This window comes from Cuculus canorus, chromosome 21, assembly GCF_017976375.1.
Source record: "Cuculus canorus isolate bCucCan1 chromosome 21, bCucCan1.pri, whole genome shotgun sequence".
Lineage (NCBI taxonomy): Eukaryota > Metazoa > Chordata > Aves > Cuculiformes > Cuculidae > Cuculus > Cuculus canorus.
The window spans coordinates 933856-960157 of record NC_071421.1 but is presented as its reverse complement, the minus strand read 5'-3'; the positions used below and the strand labels follow the sequence as shown (position 1 = coordinate 960157).

Sequence of the window (26302 nt, the reverse complement as noted above, 5' to 3'; positions counted from 1 at the left end):
TTCTTTTCTCTTCTACCACCAGGGATGTACCTGAAACGCTCTGTGATGCAAACACACAGCTATTACACATCTTATCCTGCAGCCCCCTCTGAGGGCTGGGATCAGGTAGGCAAAGCTCAGGCAACTTCAGAGAGACAGTGAATCACAATCAGCTGGAGGAGCTGAGAGCAAGAAACTACTGCTGGCGCACGCTGCATCAGTCTCATTTCTTAATAGCAGTCTTTAATTTCCTAATGCGGCTGCAGCAACTCTCCGAGCACAGGGACAGCAGCTGAAGTCACCTGGATGGCTCAAAAAAAGTTGGGCAAGCAGCCAGGGCTGGAAAAGTCTCAACATCTCCACCAGCACTCAGGATGACCCAGTCCCCTCACTCACGCTGCCCTAGACACAAAGGGTTATTGCTCTGCCTAAGTAGGGGAGAAACCATGGGACAAGAGGGACTTGCCTGGAAAGACCTACGGATGTCAATCACAGCATCCCAGAATGGTTGGGGTTGGAAGGGAATTCTAGAGATCATCCAGTCCAACACCTCTGCTAAAGCAGGGTCATCTCCAGCTGCTGCTGCACAGGAGCATCCAGACAGGTTTGGATCTCTCCAGAGAAGGAGACTCCGCACCTCCCTGGCAGACTGTGCCAGGGCTCCGTCACCTATACAGGAAAGAAGTTTTTCCGCATGTTCAGGTAGATCTTCCTGTGCTCCAGTTTGTGCCCACTGCCCCTCGTCCTGTCACAGCGCATCACTGAAATGCAAGTTAGAGGCACTCCAAAACGCCCTTGAGATCAGCGTGGGAGACAGCACAGACTCAGGGAGCAGGTACAAACCGCTTGGAAGGGGTTTGGGAGCAGCAGGCCAGGGGAAAGCGGAGTCACATACCCCTAGCACATACCCTGGCTCCTGTCGCAAGGGAGCGGGCATCTCTCCCAAAGCGGTAAGGCCAAAAGGGCAGCGAGAGCCCAGCAGAGCCAGGGAACAGCAGCAAACAGCTGCTGCCAATGCTCCAGCCAGCAAGGGTTGCCAAGGCTGCTGGGCTCTGTATATGCAGCAACAACCTTTGAAGTCAGGGCAGAGGAATGTGCCCTGCTCCTCTCTCTCGGCCAAGGCAAGGCAGGAGAGACCACGCTCCCGCAGCCACCTCTCCCTCCCAGGACTCTTCCCCATGGTACCTAGAAGCAGAGGTCCATGCTCCATCGTGCCTTTAGGCAGTGAGTCACTGCAGCCCACAAGGAGGGAGCTCTGACCATAAAGCATCTTGTCCTCTTAGCACTTATTTCCCAGGAGTTCAGTGGTTGGAAGGGAGAGGACAATGCCCATCAGCCCGGCCAGGTCATGTTGCTTACCCCATGACACCAGGCAAGCCCCACCATTTATCAGAGGGCACAGGGATAGGACAAGGGGAATGGTTTTAAGCTAAAACATGGGATATTTAGATGAGATCTTAGCAAGAAATGTTTTCCTGTGAAGGCAGGGAAGCACTGGCCCAGGTTGCCCAGAGCAGTGGTGGCTGCCCCATCCCTGGAGGGGTTCAAGGCCAGGTTGGACGGGGCTTGGAGCCCCTGATCCAGTGGGAGGTGTCCCTGCCCATGGCAGGGGTGGGACTGGGTGGGCTTTAAGGTCCCTTCCAACCCAAACCATTCCATCACTCTACGATGATTCTCCCACCTTTGAGCTGCTCTGACAGCCCCTCCTCTGGGGAGAGGCAGCCCACTGCCCACATCCTTCATTGATCGAGGCCACGGGCTCCTTCCAAACAAATTCCAACAGATTTTGGATGTTGATTGCCACGTAGGCAGTTTTCTGCCTGTAAACAATTATTCCTGTGTTTTGACACCCCCGTAGCGTGGTCAGACCATCTGTCTGAACTGCGAGGCTGTTAACTGGTGTTAAACTGCCATTAGCTGCAGAGGCAAAGCTAGCGCTAGGATTAGTTTGAAACAACCACCAAACCCTGAAAGCACGCATACAAGTTAAGATACGGTGGAAATGAACCAGCACAGCCAATTATCTGTCCTCTATGGGCATTAAACACCACGCAAGACCCCACAGCCCCACCACACTGCTTCCACAGCCCAAGCTGTGACTTTGCCCGTCCTGTTGACCAAAACTCCCACACAGCGAAGCCAATCGGTTCCCATCCCTGTTGGGAGCAGCATCCAGCATGACCCCCACATCTCCTGCGTCATACACGGGCGCGATTCCTCTCACAGGTCAGTGTTACAGTGGCTGGTTTCCAACCTAGCTTCAGGGCAAAGAATTTAACAGGTTAAGATATAAGACATGCAAGATTTGCTGAGAAGGGAAAGCCTTTAATCTGAGGCAGGCTTCAAGCAAGTGCCAGCTCCTTTCAACTCTATCCTCGCAGCCACTGCTGGAGGACCAGCTGTCGCCGAGGAGGAGCGAGGGCAGAGCTTACAGGACAGATTCCCAGCCCCACCAACTGCTGGAGAGCTGCTCCAATGACAGGATCTGAAGGAATGGCAGGAAGATGGGCTGAGGAGGGTTAGGATGGACATTAGGAAAACATTTTTCCTCCAGAGGGTGGTGGAGCACTGGAACAGCTCCCAGGGAGGCGGCCACAGCGCCAAGCCTAACAATATTCCAGAAGCATTTGGACAATGCTCTCAGACACCCTATATGAATGTTGGGGTTGTCCTGTGCAGGGACAGGAGCTGGATTCCATGATCCTAGTGGGTCCCTTCCAACTCAGGACATTCTATAGTTCTATGATTTGTGTGAACCGTGACCGCTCTGTGAGCCATGCGCCACACGGACCAACCTGTCTGGCAGAGCACAGCCCCAGCGTCCAACTCACTTAAGTCCCATTATGTCCCACGAAATGAGGCACTGTAGCTGCTGGGAAGAGGAGCTCCCTCTGACGAGCTGGTGTTCCCCACGCAAACCTCTGACCACACCAGGCTATATCCAAGACCCCTCCTGCAGCACAGGTGAGTCACGCGCCCCTCCTGTTCAGACAGGAACAGCGTGGGTCCCACCAACACTGTGCACATCCCCATTGCCCTTCCACAGCTGCTGCTGTGTCCTGTCTCCTTCACGCACGGTCCCAGCAGGGAGCTCCCAAACCTTCCCTCCTGCACCTGGAGCCGAGAGGCAAGTGGGATCTCCTGCATAAAAGCCCCAGTAGCCTAATCCCTCATCATTGTTCCCCTTCTTTGCACCTCGCCAGGCCAGAGATGGCTGGATCCACAGCCCCAGGAGCCCTCTGCACCGATAAACCCCTCGTGGTGCAGAAAGCATCCATTCGCTACATCAAGTCTCTGCGTGCATAGGGTCGGGGCAGACCTCTGCGGTGAGGGAGGAAAAGCTCCCACTGGAAAGCAGAGCAAAAGGCACAGAATATGTGTGAAGGAGCCAGCCAGCCACCAGACTCCACTAGGGAAACAGAAGCCCCGGAGCAGTATTTTCTCTTATCGTGACAGATGCAATGGCCAGAGGGTCCCTAGGGGCTGGAAGCTCACTGGTTGGGTTCACAGGGCAGAGGCTCCAACCCACACTGCTGCTTCCCTTCATCCTCTGGCAGAAAAACACCGACCCGGACTGATTTCTGGGGGCAGCACTTCACTGAAGAGTTCCCACGCTTTGGCTGGGCGAAAGGGCTGGGACATCCAAAATCCCACTTTGGGGAAGAAGAAAGCACTTATCACACTCCCCTTTCTGCAGACACAGCACAACCAAGCACACAGCTGCTGGCAGCTCCCTTTGGGTGTACGACAGCCCAGCGCTCCCAGCACCAAGCACGATGCTCCTGGAGAGCAAGTCCAGGCTCTGCGGGAGTGCGAGAACACTGGCACGCTCCCCGGGGTGACACCCACCAGCTCTGGCATGGCCACTGTCCCTGTGGGTGGGAGGGCAGGCGGCAGAGCAGTGAACAGCAAGGCAGAAACGGGACACAAACGCAGCCCCCTGCCTTCAGAGGCAGCTTGCCCACAGGCCTGCACCAGCAGGAGCGGTCCAGCTGCCGTCTTACAGCATCTCTCCCCTTCCGTTTCCTCCACTCTTCCAGTCACTCTGCAACAGGTGTGTTTGTCAACGCCCAGCCTCAAGCACAAAGGCAATGCTCTGCGGAAAAAGAGTATATGGAGAAGACTGGCTCCATCCAGATGGACCTGTGGTTCCTGCACTGGAGTTTGCACGACAGTAGCACACAATGTCAAGTTAAGAGGAGTTCGGAGCAGGCACTCAATGCAGAAGGCAACGCTGCACACCCTATACTCCCGTTCGCAAGGCTGTTCCCAGAACTGTACTCCTGAGCAGAGGCTGCTTGCAGCTTTTGTAAGGCTACACGTCACCATCCACACACCTTCAAGTCACAGCCAGCTTCTCCCACCAGTCCTGCCCCTCTCTCTTCTGGCTCCATGGCATTTAAATCCAGATGCCTCAAGCAGAGTTGCCAAAAGAATCGCTTGCAGCTTCAAGGGAGCCAGGCTGCGCTTCCACGAGGCCATCAGAGTCTAGAAAAGAGTCCCTTGGGCAAAGAAAGTGCAAGTCCCGCTGGCTAGGAGTCTAACAGAGCTGTCTGGGAGAAATTATCAGTCTAGAAAAACAATTCCAGCCTGGGTTTCTTTAGGTTCCCTCCTGCTTCAGTGCCTGGGAACTGGGTCCCAGCCAGCAGCTCCGAGATCAGCAGGCGAGGGTTCTCATGAGCCAGAAGAGCATGAAGCAGATCAGCTGGTGTCAGCAGGAAGCTTGGGATGAAGGCAGAGCTTAGGATATGGGCCCCTAGCTTGAATCCAAAGCAGAGATGCTCCCAGGCAACCAAAGCTGCATCCACTACAGATCTCCGAGCTATTTCTGTCTACCATCAGCTTTGCTTTCACCCATAGGTGGAAGGGTCTTGCTCTATTCAAACAATTTGCCCATGCTGTTGTGAACCCCAAGTGAAAACAGACAGACTTCTAGTGCTTTACCGCAAAGAGCACCTGATATTTGCACAGTCCCTCTCCAGCTTTCCTGGAGCCCCTCTCAGTACTAGCAGCAGCTCTAAGGTCTCCTTTGGAACCTTCTCTTCTCCAGGCAGAACAATCCCAACTCTCTCAGCCTGTCCGCGTACAGGAGGTGCTTCAGCCCTCAGGTCATCTCTGTGGCCCTGGAACATGAGCTGACCTGGGAACTGCCCCGTCAAGCAAAGAAAAACCCTGCAAACCAGGGAGCAGTCGAAGCTCCAGTGAGATCAGAACTTGTAGCAGGACCCTGCAGGGAAGGATGAGGAAGCAAGACAACTCCTTTCCCAGGGGATGAGAACTCAGCACACTCCAGGAGAGAAAAATCAAGTTCATCTGAAAAGCAAAACCACACGAAGTGAGGTTGGGAAGTACATGTTTACCCTGCGCCACATCAGACAGACAGCTCCTGTAGAACACCCTTCCAGGCTTCTACGAGGAAGCTGTTGGTAGCAGTGTGTCTGGTTTTCATCTGGAATCACAGGCTTACAGCAGCATTAGCTGGCTGGAAAGCCCTGTGGTTTGCTCTCCAGCTCAGAGGGCTGTAGCTAACAGCCCCTGGCGATGGGGCACAGCCTGGCTGACCTCTACCTGCAACAGGGAAGCAAACCCAAGGAAGACATCACGAGAGGAGCTGCATCACCCACGACTGGGCTGCCATAACGAACACATCTCCTCTCTGCCCAGGAAAGAGACCCAGCAGGTGGCAGGTGAACCTCAGCCAGTGCAAGGCTTGGTGAGGAGATGCAGAAAGAATGTCTCCCCGCAGGTAAGGTGGGGAGAGGCAGCGATCCAAACCTGGCTGCACTGCCAGTCGTGATTCACCGCCCCAGGACCTCCTGGCTCCAAGCTGCTCAAAGCCCAGCAGTGGTGGCTGCCCCATCCCGGGAGGGGTTCCAGGCCAGGTTGGATGGGGTTTGGAGCCCCTGAGCCAGTGGGAGGCGTCCCTGCCCATGGCAGGGGAGGGAACTGGATGGGCTTTGAGGTACTTTCCAACCAAACCGCTCTATGGTTCTATGATCAAGGGATGCCCAGGCACCTGCAGCTCTCGCCGCTCTGCCCCACCAGGGTCTGTACGCAGTCAGACATCAAGATGTGTAATTTGTTCTGGGTGCCAAGAGTTTCTCAGGGGATTCCAGGGGCTCTGCTTTCACAAACCAGTGAAAGCATCACCTCCCTTTGCTATAGGATCTAAACTCAGACAACCTTTTTTCTATTTACTAGAGCCGCTTCTGGAGGGAGAAGCTTCTCTCTCCCATCACCAGGTTTGAAGCCTTGCCCAGGACTCTGTCAGTACTTTAAGGCTGGTCTGGGTTATTACTCAAGATCCCTCAGCGCGTGTAGAAGCGAAGCGGGCACTTGCTCCAACGAAGGCTCTTGCTCTGCCATCCGGCAGTGCTGCCGCTGGGCTCAGCCAGCTGCGTACTTCCCCGAATAAGTGGGTGGGAAAATCCAGCCTTTGATGTTCCACTGAGTGGCTCCAAAACAAAGATGGACTACAGCAGATAAAAACACCAAACAAACTTCACAACAGGATATATCCGGCAGATAAAGTGGGAAAGAATTTCATTTCCATGGAAGGCAAACTGCATGTGGTCCATGGAATAACCAAAAGGCAGTTGTTTTCCACTCTCAGACATCACATGCAGACTGGGTGGCACAGACTGCCCAAAACCTGCACTAAAGCTCCAGGAAAAGCCATCCCAACAAAGCTGCTCCCCGCATGCATGCTCAGCAGGTAGCGGTTCTGGGCAAGGCAGCTTCACCACAGCCTTATCTCACCCTGCCCAGAGAGCCTTTCCCAGGTAGCTGCAAGCTGGATGTCATCCAGGTCATCATTCCATGGTCAGCACGACAGGCAGCAGACACGAGTAAGCAGGTTGAAAAAGGCAACCTGAAAAGTAGTAGCAATGGATTTCAGTCCTGGAAACCAGAATAAAACTAGCACAGACCAAAAGAGCTGCTCAGTCTAGAGGAAAGGCATCAGAGAGGGGAGATCAGCTGCTTTCAAGTACATAAGCAACTTCTAAGCAGAAAAAGGACAAGGTTGGTCTCCGAATCAGGGCAGACAGGCAAGATGCTCTGTGCAAGCTGCCATCCCAGAAAGCCAGTTTCCATCATATTTCTGTAGTCATTTTCCCACCTTTAATGATCTTTATAACCAGAGCAATAAGAAACTCAACAAGTTTGACTCCATCCCCCAGCAGCCCAGACCATGACCGTCTCCCAGGCAGCACAGCAAAGACAGGAAGGTGCTTGCCTCAACACCACGCTCCAGCCAGGCGTTCTCAGGGCTGCCGGGGAGCTTTTCTTCCCAGCTCCAGCAGGCACACAGCTGCCCCCTCCCCGCTTCCTCTCACCATCCTCTTCCCCCCCGAAGGGAGCCCCAGATCTCAATAGTGACACAGATGAGCCCAGCACAGGGGGCTCTGCCGCAAGCAGGGAAGGGAGAAATGAATAACGAGAGACAAGCCTCATTTGCAGTCTGGCAGTGCCACCTAAACCAGACCCAGAGCCCTCTGCCACCACATCCATGCAATAAATAGAACACGTAAAACTGGCAGAAGAGGAAGCTTTTACAAAGCTGAAAGACAGGCTGTCATGCGGCAAGGCTCGACAGCGCTTTGTGCAGTGCAATGCTGGTCCTGCCACGGTGGGCTCAGGGCTCTGCTCAGCTGAGATACAAGAGAGGGACCAGCTGGTGCGACACGACCCTACGAACACCAGGAATCATGCATCCCTCCACCCCATGTGTCTGCTATTTACTGCTCTAGCTCATCTGTCAAGAAAAGGCTGCACACAGCCCAGACACGGCTGTTCTGCAGCACTGCTCCAAGGAGCACCGTGTCCTCTGGTGGTATATCTGGTCACACAAGACGTACCAGGGAGCTCAGGCTTGCTGTCTGTTCAGTATAAAGCAGCTATTCTCATGAATGTTATGAGACGGAAGGAGCAGGACCTTGACCATTGGCACCCCTCTCATCCCAGTTTTCCACTCACACACCAACTTCAGCACCAAGGAATAAATCATAGAATCGTAGAATCACAGAATGGTTTGCATTGGAACAGACTTTAAAGATCCTATCAGGGGCTCCAAGCCCCATCCAACCTGGTTGTGAACCCCTCCAGGGATGGGGCAGCCACCACTGCTCTGGGAAACCTGGGCCAGGGCCTCCCCACCCTCATGGTGAAGAATTTCTTCCTAACGTCTAATCTAAGTCTTCCTCCCTCCAATTTAAAGCCATTCCCCCTCGTCCCATCACTCCATGCCCTCACAAAAAGCGCCTCCTCGACTTTCCTGGAGCTTCTTTCAGTCCTGGAAGCTGCTCTAAGGTCTCCCTGGAGCCTTCTTCTCTTCTCCAGGCTGAACAACCCCAACTCTCTCAGCCTGGCCTCACAGCAGAGGTGCTCTGGACCCATTCTAATAGTTCTGTATCCTTCTTATGTTGGGGATAATAACCTCATATGTTCAGCTTTTGTGTGCCGACAAGGGCAAGTCTGGGAACAAGTGACCACCTGAGTTCAGCTTAAGACAGCCAGTTGATTTGGATCTTGAATTCTTCTGCCTTGAGTGACAGCACAGTCCAGAGGCAAAGGTGAGCACTTGAACCATCTAACCTGAAAAATCAGGTGCAAGCAGGGAGCGCAGCCCCAGCCAATAAGCAGGAGACCCGGCCGTGTAGAGTAGGATTCTGCTCTTCGTAAGAATTACCTCTAGGGGCAGAGGATGCTCCTTCAGCATCCTCCAAGCAATTATCTCCAGCCATGCTATTCCACCAAGCAAAACAGGGCTTGTTCTGCGAGCTAAATATATGCCTGAGTCCCTTGGGGTCACTGACAAACTCTGGCAACAAGGACTGCAGGAACCCTGATAATATTGTAGGATTTACCCAGCCCTCTAAGAATAACTGCACTGCCTATGAGGACATCGCAGGAATTAGCTCCCTCCTGCCCACTACAGCCCTGGTACCAAGCAGGAGCCAGGAACCTGCTGTTCTGGGGCAGGCACTGAAAGAACATGGATTTACAGATATTTCAGCATTGCCTCAAATGGAAAATTGCTTTTTTTTTTTTTTTCCTGCAGGATTAGAAGTTTCACCCTCAGCTTCCTGCAGAGAACAGTGCAGCACTGTGCCTGGCGCAGTCCCACCCGGGTGCGAGTGGAAAATAACCAGCAGGGCTCTCCGTAAAGAGATTAAAACCTTTTTACATGAACAACAACTGATGAGGGAGGGAAGGGGAACTCTGCAAGAAGCGTGTGCACACAGGACATCATGCTTCTACTCTTCAAGCACAAGCTGCTAAGCCAGCAGCTGCCTTCCCTTGCTGGAGCTCCACAAGCACTCCGCATCTCCAGCTCTCCACCCCAGAGCCTCCCACGCCTCCCGTGGAAGGAGAGGAAGAGCTTGCAGCCCCCAAACAAGTCCACACAAGAAGCCTTTCCAGCAGCCTCCCATCCTACCCTCCAGACCCAGCCTTGCACAAGCACTGCTCTTCTTCCCCAGCCCGGCAGAGGTGCCGCCACCCCAGCCTTCGCCTCTCCCACCCTTTGACAAGCTCTGGCATTGCCCAAATTCTCTTCAAGAGGCACCAGTGCTGCAGGGAAGCAACCAGCATCCTTCCAAGCCGGTGTCTGCCTCTGCATCCAGAGGCGCTCAGGGGATGCTGCATAGCTGGCATTCCAGGCTGGCAGAGCTGTGCCGCACACAATCCACCTGACCAGGGCACAAGCCAGAACAGGTTACGCAAACAGAGCCGTGAGGGAGAGCAGTCTTGAGCAGGAAAAGGGGGGAAAAGGCTGGAGAAGGAGCTGTATCTCTGTACACATTTAAGAGTCCCCAAGCCAAATCCTTCCAACACTCCACTCTGACCCTTCCAACTCACCACCAGCAAGTCAGTATGACAGAGATTGTCCTTTCTAAGCACTGCAGAGGGAGGAAGACGAGATCCCACCACATCTTGTCTTGCCCGAGTTCCCCCAGAGGCAGGAAAGGAGCAGGACTGTTCTTCCAGCACTGTCACCCTTCTCTGGGCACTATGACCACAAGGGAGGACATAAGCTCAAACAGGACTCACTGGGATGACACTGCATCCCCTTCCTTCCTTCAAGCCTGCAGCGTGGAGCTGAGCAGGAGGGGTAGGCTGAGGATGGGCTACAGAGCCAAGCGATTACTCGCCCCAAAATCTGCAGGCTGCTGGGCCAGCAATGCAGGGGAGGACAGGCACAACTGAAATTGGGCCAGAAGGGGACTGGAGAAAGAGAAGCAGCTTCTTAGGCAAGTTTTTGCAGCACGAGGACCTGCCCAGCCTTGCGCTGAGGAGGCCACCCGCCTGCCCTGCAAACAGAGAGCCCAAGCGTGCACACACAGGCAGACGTGCAGCCTCCTCGCAGGCTGGGGCACCCCAAAAGGGAGCACAGCGGGGACTGGGGCTACGGCACTGAAGCCTTGAGAGCCTGGCTTTGCATCCCCCTCTCTGTGCTTGGGGAGAGCAAGCAATGGGCAAACAGGATCTTCCTCCTCTCTGCCAAGCTCTCTTGTGCTCAGAGCCACCAGAACTGGGACCTGAAGATGCAGCAGAGCGGGTGGCCCGGCTCCAACCCCACAGTTTCCTCCTTCCCTGACCCAGAGCACCATGCAATTGCTGTCCCCAGGCACAGTGGCAAGAAGCCACATTGAGTGACCAGAGACTTCCACCCCCCTTCCCAAATTTGTGGGGATTCAGAACTGCAGCACCCAAGACAGAGATTTAACCATGCCCCAGGCAGCTGCCAGAGACAAAGGGGAACCCATGGAGAAGGGGTCTCTTCCTTACCAGGGTTACATCACCCACCACCATCACCGTATAGGGACAAGCATCTCAGTGCCATTGTTTGCAGGCAACCTCACTGCCCAGGAATGCAGCAGCTCGTGGGGGCAGGGAGATGTGGCTGGTGGGAAATGCATCCTGCACACAAGATCTCCCTCAGCACATCGATTAAACAAAGCCACAAGTGACCTGGCTACTTATCTGAGGAAACCCAGTCACCCCTGGAGCAGAGGGCAGCTAGACACCAGCGGCTCCAGCACCCGGCTCCAGGCCTGGCTGCAGGACCCGTCAGAGCACCAGGTCACACAAAGCGTGCACAGATGCAGGAGCCATATCTGCAACCATCCAGGGTCTGCAGCTTCCCCATACCTCAATCCACCTTTTAGCCAACCCACATCCTAAGAGACTTCCAAATACTACACTGATGTTCTGCTGGCTGCAAAGATCATAGAATCATAGAACAGTTTAAGTTGGAAGGGACCTTAAAGATCATCCAGTTCCAACCCCCTGCCATGGGCAGGGACACCTCCCACTGGATCAGGCTGTTCCAAGCTCCATCCAACCTGGCCTTGAACACCTCCAGGGACGGGGCAGCCACAACTTCCCTGGGCAACCTGGGCCAGGGCCTCACCACTTCCACAGTGAAGAAATTCTCCCTTATGTCCAGTCTAAATCTGTCCCTCTCCAGTTTATACCCATTGCCCCTCGTCCTATCACCACAAGCCTTTATGAACAGCCCCTCCTCAGCTTTCTTGCAGCCCCTTCAGGTACTGGAAGGTCGCTCTAAGGTCTCCTCAGAGCCTTCTCTTCTCCAGCCTGAACAACCCCAACTCTCTCAGCCTGTCCTCATAGGGGAGGTGATGCCCTGTAAGAACTACTTGAGCTTTGTTTTATGCCTTGCCACTACCGAGGAAGGCAGCCCCCAGGCTTTCATGACTCAGTAAAACAGAAGAACAGGTTGTTCCCTGCTGAGAAGCAGGGTTGGGGTGAGGGAGCAGCAGGCGGTGGGGTGGGTATGGGGCTGCTGGCCACTAGAGAGACAGCCCGCGGTCACTGCAGCCCAGAACGAGGCAATTTATGTGAGTCTTGGTCCTTGCGATCCTGTGTTCTAGGTCTGAGACAAGTTTAAGGCAGCAAGTCCACTGAAAGAAGCAGAAACGCTCACCTAGACAGAGCTTCAACAACTCCTCATTGACAGAGTTTCCCCATACAACTGCCAGGAGCTTCCACTGATCCTAGTTTATCTCTTAGATAAACAGCATCAGTTAAAACAATTTGCTCAGGGATTTTATCACTACATAAACAGACAGCCCAGTGTAACCAGGAAAGCTGAGAGAGAAACTGGCTATGAGCAGGGGATGGACAAATAAAACAGACAAAGAACCTGTTTTCTCAAAGGCTGTCTCCCCAAGAGCCCAGTTGTGGCCAAGCTCTCACCAGCCCCAAGCCACACGGATGTCTCCCTCATCCCAGCCAAAAGGATTTGCTTGAATAATCAAGTGAGGAAGAGAATTCAGTTCTGACTCCATAGCTTTGATGGATCTGTTCGTTAGTAAAGTTTTTAGGTACCAACAGAATGAGAAGTGGCAGAAAAAGGATCAGCCCAAATAAATCAAAATATCACTGCAGAAGGGATGGAGCCTTGGTACAATCCTGCACCTCCTGTAGAGGAAGAACGCTCCGTAACAAAAACGCCACAGAAAATTATCTCGATTATATAAAATGTGACAGTGAAGGAACCATTCCCTCCAGGAAATCAGTGCCCAGACACTTGCTGGTCCATAAGCAGACTGCAGCATCCCACAGCACAGCTCAGAAGGGGTGCACAAGCCAGCCCTCTCCTGCTGGGCATCCGTTTCAAATGCGGCCACTCAGGAGTTACAAGATCAGTCCCAAATTCAAAGCCAGGACCTTTCTGGTCTGCTGCAAACTGCCAGGTGCCAGGTTTTCCCCAGCAATTGCCGTTCTAGCATGTACAACTCAGAGTATGTCCTCTTCTACCAGGACAGCCAACAAGAGAGAGACGGTGGCACTGCTTTGTGTCGAAGGGGCAGGGACCCAGAGAGGAGAGGACCAGCGAGAAGAGACCACCCCACCCGTGCTGGGGAAGGACGCGACCCCCGCCTGCACCCATCACCCCAGTAGAGCTGGGCACCCCTCGCACCCCAAGACACCCCTTTCCTGCAGGCAGGCTGCTCCTCCCACACCTCGCTCGGCAGATCAGGGCTTCTCCTGCCAGCCTACCTGGCTGAGCTATGCCTGGAATGCCGCCCCTGGCCGCCTGCCCAGCCACTGCCCCTCAGCCAAGAGCAGATTAAGGTTTATGGGCAGAAAGGTGCAAGGGGGAGGGCTGGGGCTGTCGAAAGGCAGCATCCAGCCCAGCCCAAGGAAGCACCTCTTTCCCAGCTGGCTGCACGGAGAGACTGGGAAATGGCCTCTGGACAAAGAAACCCTAGGAAGGGGGCCAAAACCATCCTTGCCCACCATCTGCCTCTGCTCGCAGGGGTGTGAGACGCATCCCTCGTATCACACATGGGCACTGTGCTCCTTCCCCGGAGGTTTTGTGCTCAGCTTCCACCGGTACCCAGGAGAAACATTGCCCGAGTTATGTGGCCAGCCTGCCCTGACCCTCACAGGCAGTTCCAGACCCCCCGGAAAAGCCCAGTGGGTACCACCATGGGCAGTGGGAGAGGGGATCTCAGCACCACAGAGAAGACAGATAAGTCAGCCCACAGTACTGATAAAAGGAGCCCCAGGTGCTGAGGCACGGCCCCCAGAACAACTCTAACCTCTTTATTGCTCCTCTCCTTTCTTGCCAAGCTCAGATGATCTTTGCCTTCCATAGGAACCAGGAATCTCACCATTTTTAACAGAACACAGAGCTGGAAACACACCTTACAGGTCCAAATGGCCAACTCTATTTTCTGTGTCCATGCCCATCCCCGCCAGCTGTTTGCCAGGCCATGTAGACCAGGAAAGTGTGTTTGGGACTGTCCTGTCTCAGATAGGAAGCCAGGATCCAGCTTTACGTAGCCAGAGTCCTCATCCAGATCACTTACACTTACACCCTGACCACCACCACCACTTCTTTGGAGTTGATGCTACCTTTGTAATGCAGTCATTCCTGGATTTTACAGAAGTACTTGGAGGCCTGAACTGACCTAAAGCCCTAGAGCATTGGTTTTTTTCCCAGAAACAGAGCGAGATACGGTGCTTCTTGGCCAAGGAGAACAGCTTCAGAGCCAAGACAATCACAATTTGGCAGCTGAGTTAGAGTTGGCAAGTAATGTATTGGTTGATTTTTCTCTCCCTTGCCCTCCAGTGACTTCTCTTCTGCAGTTTAGGGGTTCAGAAGTGCTGCAAGCCCTGGAGGGCTTATTAAACCCTTTGGTTACCAAAGCTGAGCACCTGGAAGTTCCTGCTCCAGTAGGAGCTAACACGTACCCAGGCAGGCTCAAGGCTGTGGGTACAACTTTCCACCTGCAAACGCTGCCACAGCACAAGAGGCTGGGAAGAATCATAGAATCATGGAGTGGTTTGGGGTGGAAGGAACCTTAAAGCCCATTCAGTTCCACCTCCCTGCCATGGTAGGGACACCTCCCACCGGATCAGGGGCTCCAAGCCCCATCCAACCTGGCCTTGAACCCCTCCAGGGATGGAGCAGCCACCACTGCTCTGGGCAACCTGGGCCAGGGCCTCCCCACCTGAACAGGGCAACATTTCTATCCAATATTTCACGTCAATCTCTCCTCTTTCAGCTTCAAACCATTCCCCCTTGTCCTATCACCACAATCCCTGATAAAGAGCCCCTTTCGCAGCTGGGCTTTGCCTGCAGCCCCACTCTGTAGCTTGCTTATTCCAATATCTCCTCTTGGACTGTCTCTTTGGGAGAAGGAAGGCAGGTTTAAATAGCTCTGCTGCCCCTCTCCAGATTCAGGAAACAAACCTTAACACGTTCCATGATCGATTACCTCTTTCTATACCATTTTTTACTCCCTGTGTCATAGTGGATGTCGGAAAAGAACTGCACACTCCCAGAGGATGTCGTGTCATCTTGATGGGCTGTAAGTGCATCTTCTGTCTAATATTAGACCACAGGGCTCTTACTGTCTTGCAGGGATGCTAATTAGCCTAAGTGAACTGGAGGACTAGCTGTGCAGCAGCAGCTTTGATTTGTGGGTGACGCTCAATTAAAACAAGGGGAATAGAAAAAGGCTGAGGGAGCTTTTGCTGATCTCTGCACTTCTTAGTCCACTGCTTCTCTTTGCGTATTTAGTCCTCCGTTCTGTGTTTCGGGCGAGCAGGGCCAGGCCAACACAGACACTAGCTCACAACCCTCTTCAGACACACAGGAATATTTTGGGTCAGAATTGGTCTCAACCAAACTGGGGAGAGAGGCAAGGGTGGAGGCAAAGGGAATTAATAGGGCTGGGATGTGGTCAAGGCAGAGGAGCTCAGAGCTATTGGTCACCTCAGGGCCTCAGCTGCAAAGGTGATCACAGCGTCATGGAATGGTTTGGGTTGGAAGGGACCTGAAAGCCTGTCCAGTTCCGCCCCCTGCCACAGGCAGGGACACCTCCCACTGGATCAGGGGCTCCAAGCCCCATCCAACCTGGCCTTGAATCCCTCCAGGGATGCTGGGGCAGCCACCGCTGCTCTGAGCAGCCTGGGCCAGGGCCTCCCTACCCTCACCGTGAAGAATTACTTCCCCTAAATATTCCCCCCTCCAATTTTAAGCCATCGATGTAGGTCATAAACCTACCGATCAACCAAAGAAAGCAGGTGAGATGGTGGGTGGGAGAACGCAAGCTTAGAAAGACAGGACTGGAGAGGGAGCCCAGGCTGTGCCCCTGCACACTCGGCCACGCTCTGCTCAGCTTTCCATGGTTTAAAATTAACAGAACCCGATGCGGCTGCTGGACGCAGCAAGAACCAGGGGAGCAAAACTTAGAAGCGGGTAAGAAAATGTGGTTTGAAACCTCACACGTTCTTATTCACTTTGTAGTCCATGCTGCAGCCAGGCTGAAATTAGCCAAATTGGGTATGAATTATTGAAAGCACTAGAGTCCCATTTCCTCTGCTAATCAAAGAAAATTATTCCAGGGAGCTGAAAATATGGGAAGAGCAGCAGTTTTTCAAGGAAGAAAGAAAAAGGCACTGCTAGAATAGCTTTGGTAAGACGGAAGCAACTTGCAGAGCATCGTTCAGCTCCTCCAGCCCACCAGGGAGAGGAGGTTATGCATCCAGTCCTGGTGCGAGGCCCCTCTGTCCCCACCCTGGCCACACAGCACATCAAAGAGCTCTCCTGCTCCTGGAAGTCATCCCAAAGGAATGCAAGATCTTTGCAGAGTGTTTAATAAGGTAAACAAACCCAAGTCCCACTCCCCGGTAAGGATTAGCATGGAGCAAGCCCAGGCGGGTGCCGGCAGTTCCGGCAGGAGCCTGGCAGCTCTGATGGGCAGAGCCCCACGGGGTTGACGGGCAAAGGCTGGCTTGCCCAGTGCTGCCCATCACCTCGGCACAGCTCTGGACAGCCCAAAGGCTGGGGCAGGTCAGCTCAGTCCTCCCTGCCAGCCAGAGCCCAGCTCCCGAGATTAGTTTGGAAACTAGATGAGTACTGAGCTGTCTCCCTTGCATCCCTTCTACTGAAACAGTCTCTGTGGATACCCAGGCTGACCTGTGTGACCATATGCCACAGCTCTCAACAAGAAAGTGTCCAAGACAGACAGCGTGAGCCTTGGGCAAAGGGAGAGCATCACTCGCCTCGAGCAGCAGGAGCCAGGAATTCGCAGAGAGAGACAGAGACGAGTTCTGCCCCTGCCAGAAAGTCAGAGCAGCTCAGTCCTAGGTGGCTGCAAATTGGTTCCAGCATTAAAATAATCTAGATTGATATACGTGACTGTCTGGTTGAATTCTGCAAGCAGCCACGCCTGTACGTTTAATTTACACTTCTAGCACTTACGGCGTGACAGGGCTGACTGCTCCCTCCCATGCCTGATGCTGTGCGAAGAGATATGAAAACCAGTGACAAGGAGGGGTTGGACAGAAGCAGTTACAGCACAGCAACACCTTTTGTTAAAGTTGCAGATTTACGGCCTGCTGACACTGTGACCAAAAGCAACAGTCAGTGCACAGGGGCTCACACAGAACAGGCTACGAAGCCTGGCCTCGCAGCTTGCAGCATTAGCACCTGAAGTAAGGCGGAGTGGGGCCAAGAGTAGCACAGGCTCCCAGCTACTCATCCTCTTGGAGAAAGGAGGGATGTAGCTCCCTATTTTACATGCTGGCTGCAGGACAGGGGCAGTGGGTCTGAGAGAGGCAGAGAGAAAGAAAAGCTGCACCCCAGTTCTGCCTCACAACAGCTTATCAAGGAATCGAAACCACAGTTCTGCAAAGCCAGGGGATGCAAAGAGATAAAGGAGACGCCAGAGTCCCAGATCTGCAGGCATTCAGTGTGGGACATGCTCAGAGGGAGAGATTCAGAGCCAGCCTTGTCAGGAGGACTGGTGATGCCAGTAGGAAGTGTCACACCACACACACCCAGCCCCTGCCAGCCCCACAGCGGGGTCCCCTCTCCGGCACGCAGCCCCCCGGCCCCTCCGAAGGCTTCACATGCCCACAGAGGAGCTCCCTACAGCCACCTCCTGCCTGGGAGCACCACAACACAGCTCCCACCAAGCCCCCCAAGCAAGGCTGATGCTGTGCAAATATCCCGCAGCAGGAAGCACCAAAAGGAGCTGCAGGGACCGATGAGAGCGGGACATGGAGGTTCCAGGCTAGGTCCCCTATGGAAAATCATAATACCTTTCCCACTCCACATCCCTTCCCTTTTCCACCCTTCTACTCCATGGCTGTACAAAAAAGGATCAAATGGGGAGAATGCTGCTTCCCTGTGCCTTCCCACCAGCCAGGAGGTGATGTACCAGCCCTGGATTAGCACCGATCGCTTCAACAGGAACACACACTGCAGGAGGAGGCGCAGAGCCCACGGCTCCCCTCGGCAGCACAGCAGCCAGCGAGCCACGGACCCCTCCAAGCTGTTAGCAGAGCAAACAAAGGAAAAGCAGAACCAAGAGCACATGGCCAAGGCCCAGCACTTGTCATAACTGCATGGCCAGCACTGCCAAGAGATACGCCGTCTGTGCTGCTCACCAAAAACCCCAGCTGATCCTGCCGAGCAATGCAGCAGGATGTGCTGGAGTGGGAAACGGGGCCAAAGGAGCCTTCCCAGACCAGTAGCCTCCCACACCAGATTAAAATTCCATAGGAATTTGCTAAACAAATTGACTTTTAGCTACTGCCATAAACCCAGGGGATGTTTTGCATTACAACCACACAAGGGAGAGAGGAAACAGACCCTTGTGCTTGGCCCACGCACAGGGCCCCCCATGCTGGCCGCAAGAGCATCTCCTGCAAACGCTGCTCCAGCGTCGTGGATGGGACTGCCTGGCTTCTGCAGCACCAGCCATCGCTCCTGGTTCCATCCACCCCTGCAGCACCAACACCTCACTCCCAAGAAAGTCCCCACTCTCCCCAGTGCCGGTCTCACGCGGCAACTCCCAGAAGAAACCTGTTCCGGCCCCAACAGCCACTTGAGCTGCCTGCTGCGCCCATGCTGCCCCAGCCCATGGATGAGGAGGCTGGAAGGGGCCCTAGAAGTGCCCAGTGGTGGATTCTCTCCTCTCAGTTTACTATATTTTACAGCTGCTGGCTAACTCTCACTCTCCTGAGATGGAGGTTGTTGATGCTGCTCTCATCATCTTCAATTCAAAACAGCGCCAAGAAGAGGAGGGAAGTTAAAAAAACCCTTCTTTACAAAGAAACCCACACACTAACCCTCCTCCAGCCCCCTCCCTCGCCTGTTCTGAAGCACAATGAAGAGCTGGGGATGGTTTAAAAAGAAATCGTTGCAAGGGTAGAGAAGGGCTGCAGAGAGACTAAAGCATGGGAAGTGACCACAGCCCGAATCACCTAACACAACCCCGTGCCAGCAATTTCCTTGCTGAGAGGAGCCTACTGTGTGTGCCTTATAGTGTCTGGAAGGAGCCTGAAAAGAAAATTTTGCATGGGCTGGTTTACAAGAACAAAACGTCTCAGTTCTACGGAGGCAGAGACCTAAAAAAGAAAGAGAGGCCAGAATAAAAGTGAACGGGCAGAAGACAACAGAATGGACAGTGTATAACTTCAAAAGGGCGATGCTTTTCAAAGCAGTCCTGCTCCAAAGTTCACCAGAAACCTTCCCAGGGAAGGGCAAAGCAGAGCAGAGGAAGCCTGGGACAGAAAAGCCACCTCAGCCCTGGCTGTTCCCACATCTCAGGTCGATCCCTGCAGGTTGGTGTGCACCAGGCGCTCACCTTGCACCTTGGCTGCAGCCCACAGTGCCCAGGACCCGCAGATGGTCCCCCCCAAAAGAAGGCAGGAGGCCTCAAGGAGCAGCTTCACCCTCTGCCTTCCTTCCCACCCCCTATACTGTCTGCAGACACTTGAGGTGTTTCACCTTTCCTCGCCTGCAGCCCCCAGGCTCCCCCAAAGCAGCGAGAAGCGAGCGAGTGCTGCGAGCGCGGGGGATGCTTGCAGAGCCAGGAAGAACCCCGGACAAAAGGCACACAGGGGAACGCACAACACGGGAAGAAGAGATCAAAGAAGGAAAGAAAACCCAAGCTATCTCCCTGGGTAAAAAACATGGGAGAACCGAGGCTGCAGGACTGGATGTAGTAATTAACGGGGTTGCCACAGAGATGAAAAGTCAGAGGAGAGTTCCAGACTGGCTCAAATCAGAATTTCATTAACAGGTAAGTGACGTTTTTAAACATATGGAGCATCTGCAGCATACTGCAGGTTGAACCCAAGCCAGAGGAGTTGGCTTTATCATGGGTATCTAGATGGAAAAGATTTTTGAAGGCCTGTACGCTATCCTCACAGCAGCGCCCCGAGACGCGGAATCACAGCGTGGTCAGGGTTGGAAGGGGCCTCCGGAGCTCACCCAGTTCAACCCCCTGCTAAAGCAGAGTCACCTCCAGCAGCTGCACAGGAGCATCCAGACGGGTTTGGATCTCTCCAGAGAAGGAGACTCCACACCTCCCTGGCAGCCTGTGCCAGGGCTCCCTCACCCACACAGGAAAGAAGTTTTTCCTCATGTTCAGGTGGAACTTCCCATTCTACAGTGCTCAGTCTTGTTCTCACTGATGGAATAATTCCCATCAGGGAGGTAGAGTATCGCCCAGGATACTATCAAGATGGGCAGAGCCATCCTTACCAAAAGGCTTAACACCTCAAATTTCATTCATGGGCCCTATTTTCCGTATTACCTGAGAGGTGACACTGCACTGGTTACAACACAGAGCAAGAGTTATTGGACGCACTGCTTTGGGATGAGGGTCTCAAGCCACCAGCAGGACCTTCTGTTGTATGCTTACTGTACCCAACATTACCCGGTTTCACTACGCACTGTACACATAAAGCCAATGTACATGGCTTTTCCAGGAGGCTCAAAGTCCGTGCACATCCCCAAAGCGAGCAAAGCAGTCTCGGCTGGTGCAATCGCCCCAGCGTTAATGCAAATCATGCCACAAGCAAGGCACTGTTTAAAAGGAGCACTGGGTTCTCATTAACCAAGGCCCTAACAAAGGCTTAATCTGAACTTCCTTCCACCCAGACGTCTCAGTGCGGAGTCACCACACAGCCCCTCCCACACCATACACAAAAATCTTGATTTTCTTCAAATGCAGTTGCGATCAAAGTGGAACATGAGACACACATGCACAGGGGAAGATCTCTCAGGGATTAGTCAGCTGCTGAACTCCAGAAGAGCGTGCTTGATGGTGTTGTCAAGGGAGAGCAAGGAGAGGAAAGCACTGCCCTTAGCGCTGAGCCTGCCAAGATGTGCCTTGGGAAGCTCCAACACCTGCGCGGTGGCTCCAGCTCTCCTTGTGCAGTGCCAGTGTTCAAGTCACAAATACAGCAAGATTAACTCTTTCCCCAGGATGCCTCATCCAGATGCCTTGAAGAACAAGATGAAACCCGCTCTTGGAGTGGCACTGCGTGGGGCCACCTTCCTCTCCATGTGTTCCCCCGCAGAGGCACCAGAGTGAACATCCCCTTCACCCAGGGACCTGCTGCAAACCTGGAGGAGACTGAGGGAGGACCTCCATCACAGTTTACAGCTTCCCCATAAGGGAAGGAGGAGCAGAAACTGAGCTCTTCTCTCTGGTGACCAATGACAGGACCTGAGGAAACGGCAGGAAGGTGGACTGGGGAGGGTGAGGTTGGACATTAGGAAAAGGCTCTTCCCCCAGAGAGTGGTGGAGCAGCTCCCAGGGAAGCAGTCACTGCACTGAGCCTGACAATATCCCAGAAGCATTTGGCAAATGCCCTTAGACACATGGTGTGAACACTGAGGTGTACTGTGCAGGGACAGGAGTTGGGCTCAATGATCCTTGTGGGTCCCTTCCAACTCAGGACATTCTATGATTCTCCGAAGCCTGAGTCCCAGCGTCCCACACAAGCCCCAGACCTGCTCCTCAGCACTGAAAAACTTCCCTCCAGGCACCTTCACTGCTGAAGCAAGTTTGCAGAGCTCAGCTGAAGCCTCAGTTGGTCAAAGTGTTTTTACTCCAATTAAGTGTAATCAAAACACTTTAACCTGAGCTGTTTCACAGAGATGCCCTGGTTTGAACTCCCTGCTTAGACAGGAAAGATTTTGATGTCTAGGATTTTTCCAAGCTGGAGCGACAGGAGACAAAGATACTGAAAATATTCATGTTTTTCCACTCAGCTGCCACCATTCTTCCAATTCTTTCTGCAAAAGCACTCAAAGGTTTGTTTTTAAACTCAAAGTGCAGCAATGAGCAGTGTTCTGGGCAGCTTTGCTTTGAACCCTCCTGTGGGGAGCTGATGGGAAATAAGTCCTGGAGATGAATTCTCAGGGTCAGAGCTCAGAAATGGTTCCCAGGATGGCAGGAACAGGTTCTCATGGCTGGTTTTGCATGGCCTTCCAGAAGCCAGCAGAGCAGCTGCACTGGGCGAGCCGAAAGGGACTTTCACAGACCTCAGAAGAGGTCTGAGCTTTGAGGTGCTCAAGGAAAACCAAGGTTTTGGGGGCCAAGTTGTTCCATGCACTCTATAGTAAACCTGCTAACACCTAGCATACAGGATAGTCACGCAGCATCCAGGCTTCCAAGATGTGGGAAGAAGTCCACTGGGTATGGCACCCCAGCTCACGTCCAGCGTGTGCAGAATGAGCATGCAAAGAGCACAGCAAACTGAGTGAAGACAGATTTCTTCCAAATGTTCGCTGAGGTTGAACAAAAACTACACATACTCTTTCTCCTCCCTCCCTCTCCACTAGGTGCAAGGCAGGAGCCAGACTGATACATTCCAAGGACAATACAGAATGAAATATATATACATAAGCAAAAAAACTCCAGCGTCTCTCCCTCTTACCAAAACCACTTGAGACATGTGCCTCTTGTGAGCCACTTTGCTGAAACAGCTCTCTCCCAGCCTCCCAGACCAAGGGTTCAGTCATTTACCTCTGTCAGCATTCACAGCTGGAAAAAGAGGTTATGGCCTCTCCTCTGCATGTCCGAGGGGAAGAGGGAGCCGATCTGCATGTTTATTTGTTGTCTGTGCAGAATTCCTGCATTCCTTCCCTTGTTTACTCATCTGCTCTCAGGACACACTCAGACTCCAGCAAAGCCCTTTTGGGGCACTGCATTCCCCCACGAGCTCGGAGCTCATGGGCTGGAGCACAGGATAAGCGCGAAGGGGGAAGAGAAGCCAGCAAATGGGTTATTGCACGTGTATGTTTTCAAGGTGGTTGGGCAACAAGCAGAAGAATAGAATCATAGAATCATCAAGGTTGGAAAAGACCCTCAAGCTCATCCAGTCCAACTATCAGCCCAACCCCACCCTGCCTGATAAACCACGTCCATGTGGTGCACACGTCCACCATGAGCACAGCAGAACATTACAACCCACTTCATCTGAGCTCCTTTAGCAGCAGACGCAAAGGCTCCAGAGAGATTAATGTGTAAAGAATAAAGCACTTCACCACAACAATACAGAAGCCGAACTCATACCTCTCAAAAATCACTCAGCTGCTTAGCTTGGTTCTGGCTTAGTTATACCTTCGAGAAGCAAGCTTCACCCCCAAGGAAAACTTGGCTGGCTTCTACAATGCCTACAGGAGTACCCGAGGCTGACCTAGCAAGGGAGGAAGCGCTGAGACTTTACTTCCACGAAGGACAGGCCTTCAACACAGCATTAACCCATTAACTTATTAGCTCTACACCTACAGGAAAATCTAATGCAGGTGTGAGGAATCTAAATTGCCTGGTAAGTGCCTGTCACCCTTGTGTTAGGACAGGACTTGCAGTGGGGATGTTCTCAACCACATCAGACTCATTACAGAGCAGACTCGAGGAGATCGAATCTGGAGCAAGAATAACATAAAAGAACTTTGCTTGGCTGTACCTCAGTTGCAACCATTGCCTCTGACAACAAGGTCAATGACAGACACCGTCCCTGTGACAAGCGAGTCCACAGAGCAGTATGACTCTACCCTAGACACATGTAGAACAGCAGAACTGATCTGCCTCATCAACAATGAGATCATTTGCCAATCAATCATTTACAAGCTAAGTGCACCAACGGAGCCAAGGCTTGGCCACTGCTGCATCTCCATGCTCAGCGCACCCCAGGGAAAGCCAGGCACCCACGTTCCAGCCTCACCTTCCACACAGTGCTCCACCTCCTCCAGGTTGCGCAGCGTTATCCGCATGAGGCTGGAGTTCAGCATCAGCTCGTTGCGGTGTGCTGGCCACATGTACTGCGGGGCAGGGTTGACGAAGAAAATCCGTGTGTCTCCAGTCGAGACTTGGTTGTCGCAGATTAACGGGTCCCCGAAGCCACCGATAACCACCTTGTTCCCACCATCCAAGAGGATTTCATGAGTAACGATGTCTTTGCCTTTCAGATAACGCCAGACTCTCACCTTGAACAAGAAGGAGAAAGAGCACATGAGACCGTTTCACAGCCACAGACAATTGACACCTTCTGACCCAGTTAATTTTTCACCCTGTTGTCACAGGATGCACAGGAGTGGTTCAGGCTGGCAAAGCCTTCCAGCAGAGCTAATTTCAATCACCATCCCTCTAAAAGCACAGAGCGAGTGGGCAATGAAGACTAAAGCTCATACTACTCTTTGCCCAAGCTGCACCGACTCTCCTGCTGGCCCAGAGCCTGCTACCAACTGCGCCACCAGCCCAGTCACTGCTGCTGGAGGCTCTAAACAACCTGATGAAGAGCTGCTCCGCACCAAACCCTACCACGAGCTGCCTTGATTCACCTCCTCAGAGGCCCACAAAACCAAAACAACTTTCTTTCCCCCCCATCTCCATCACGAACCCAGAGGAGGGCTCAGCTTCTGCACCCCAAGTGCAAACACCCAGCAAGCCCCTGGCACAAAGGGTGCTGGTGCTGGCGGAGGGTGGCAATGCCCCTTTCCTTTGTTCAGGCAAGCACAATGGCTCCAGGTAAGTTGCTGCTTCTCAGCACACACTTGAGGGCCACCAGCAGGCACCACAGGTGTGCAGAAGCCAGCCTCCGACATGGCACAGGAGAGCTTCGTAAGGGGGAGAATCCCATGGGACAGCCCAAGCAGCCAGGCAGGAGGCAGAGGTGGGGCGGAAGGGCTGAGCAGACCTCGAAAGCCTCTGCAGCACAGCTCAACTCAGGCCAGGAAGGCTGTTCAAGCATTTCTCTGGCAGAAGGAGAAGCCTCTGCTGCAGTTTTGCTTGTGCTGTACACAACCAGTAAGACAGAGGATGAGCTAATCCACCTTTTCCTTCTGATACTGCTCTAACCTTTATGCTCACAACAGCCACTTCAGTTGCCACATGACTGGATATGACAGAAAACACTGCTCTCCAACAAGGGATGCTGCACTTAGCCAGAAGAAGCTGGCAGAGCCCCATCCAGGAAAATAATTCATTTAAAAACAATCATCAGAACGGACCTGTTCCTGCCCATTATTAATAATTAGTAGCAGGAGATGCACTCCTGGACTGGATGCTTGAACAGAAGCGAGGTTCACCTCACCTACTACCGACCCTTTCCCTACGTAAGCTGGAAGCCTGACCTCTGCAGCCACAAGCCACGAGGTCAAGGACACGATTCAAGCCCTGTCAAGGGCAACATGCATGTCTCAGCCTGGCCAGAGGAACCCCCTGCTATTCCCAGGCAGCATCATTCAAGGTGACAGACTCCAGCTGGTACAGTTCTCCCAGAGATATCCTAACTTGTAACAAAACCTTAGTGGTGAAACATATCAACGGAGAATAAAACACTTCTTTAAAAGATAAAAGCTTTGATGAGAACATTAAATAGCTGGAAACCCTGAACCAGGTAAGGTTGCACAGCTAAAGAGAGCACCATCTGTCCATGAGAGGGGCTCTGAACAGTGACAGAGGAGCCTAAAAGCGGAGCAGGAGGAGGCAGGTGGGTGGGGTGAATGAAAGAAGGGGGTCTTCTGGCTCTGAGAAGGCACTGGTGCCTTGGGAAGACGACAGTCAGAGCAGATAACACTCAGTGTAGATGTCAAAGGCAATTTATGTTCCTATAAACGGCTAAAGAGAACCGTTGCATTAGCAGACTGGGTTTGCTAAAACACATGGGAGGATCTGGCAGTAGAAGCCCATTTGCTTTCACTCAACCAAATTTCAGGAACTAAAATAAGTCCTGGCCACAGCAGTCCCACTGTCTTCTCTTCTACTGCCAGTGGTTCTAGAGCAGCCTCCCTGGACCTCACTGCTGGCTCGTCCCCCGGCCTAAGAAAAGCGAGAGCAGTGCATAACCACAAGGCAATCTCTCTCCAGTGACACACTCTGCAGCAAACTGCCCAAAACTCGCACACAGGAGGGAAAAATCAGCCCTAAAGTTAATCTTTAGTGCACGTTGGACACTACATCCACTCTTAAGAGGTCAGAAATCCTCCTCCAGCAATTCCACTGCAGGGGGAACATGAGGCAGAGCCGAGTCGGCGAGTTGCATGTGATGGGAACAGCTCAGAGAGCTGCCTGAGGTTTCAGCTTGGAGCAAGGGCGGCTGCAGTGCATGGGTATCGCTGTGACCGCAGCCATCTCTGGCCTGGCACGCTCAGAGCACGCTTTATCACACTCTCCATCAGCATCTCCCCTCCTACCGCAGCCGGAGTGCCCAGTCACCTGCATTCTCCAGCTGTCTCCACCGCCCAAAGAGCCCTTCAGCGCACCGTGCCAAGCACCAAGGCAGTCAGGGAGGTGGTGGCTCAGAGATAAGGGGGCTCCTGATCCCCTCTCTCCGAAACAGGCACGCACATACGTACTTCAAGAGTACTGAAGGGATGGCAAGGGGCAGAGGAAGGATGCTCACAGGCAGACAGGTTCTCTCTCACCCTTTGGGGACACCAGGGCTGTCAGGGAAGCAGACAGTTGTTCACACCACAGCTTCTGTGCCTGACATAGCAGTTGCGGGGTGGGGGGGAACCTGTTACAGTTTA

At 53.2% G+C, this 26302-nt stretch overlaps 1 protein-coding gene across 4 annotated transcripts in view; it reads right to left on the bottom strand.

The window, feature by feature from the left end:
* Positions 1–26302, bottom strand: part of AGRN (agrin) — a 118922-nt gene that overhangs the window by 86959 nt on the left and 5661 nt on the right. For all 4 annotated transcript variants that reach the window (XM_054085681.1, XM_054085682.1, XM_054085683.1 and 1 more), the window contains exon 2: positions 23497–23758. In XM_054085681.1, the coding sequence (XP_053941656.1) occupies positions 23497–23758 (262 nt within the window). The remainder of the gene's footprint in view (positions 1–23496; positions 23759–26302) is intronic.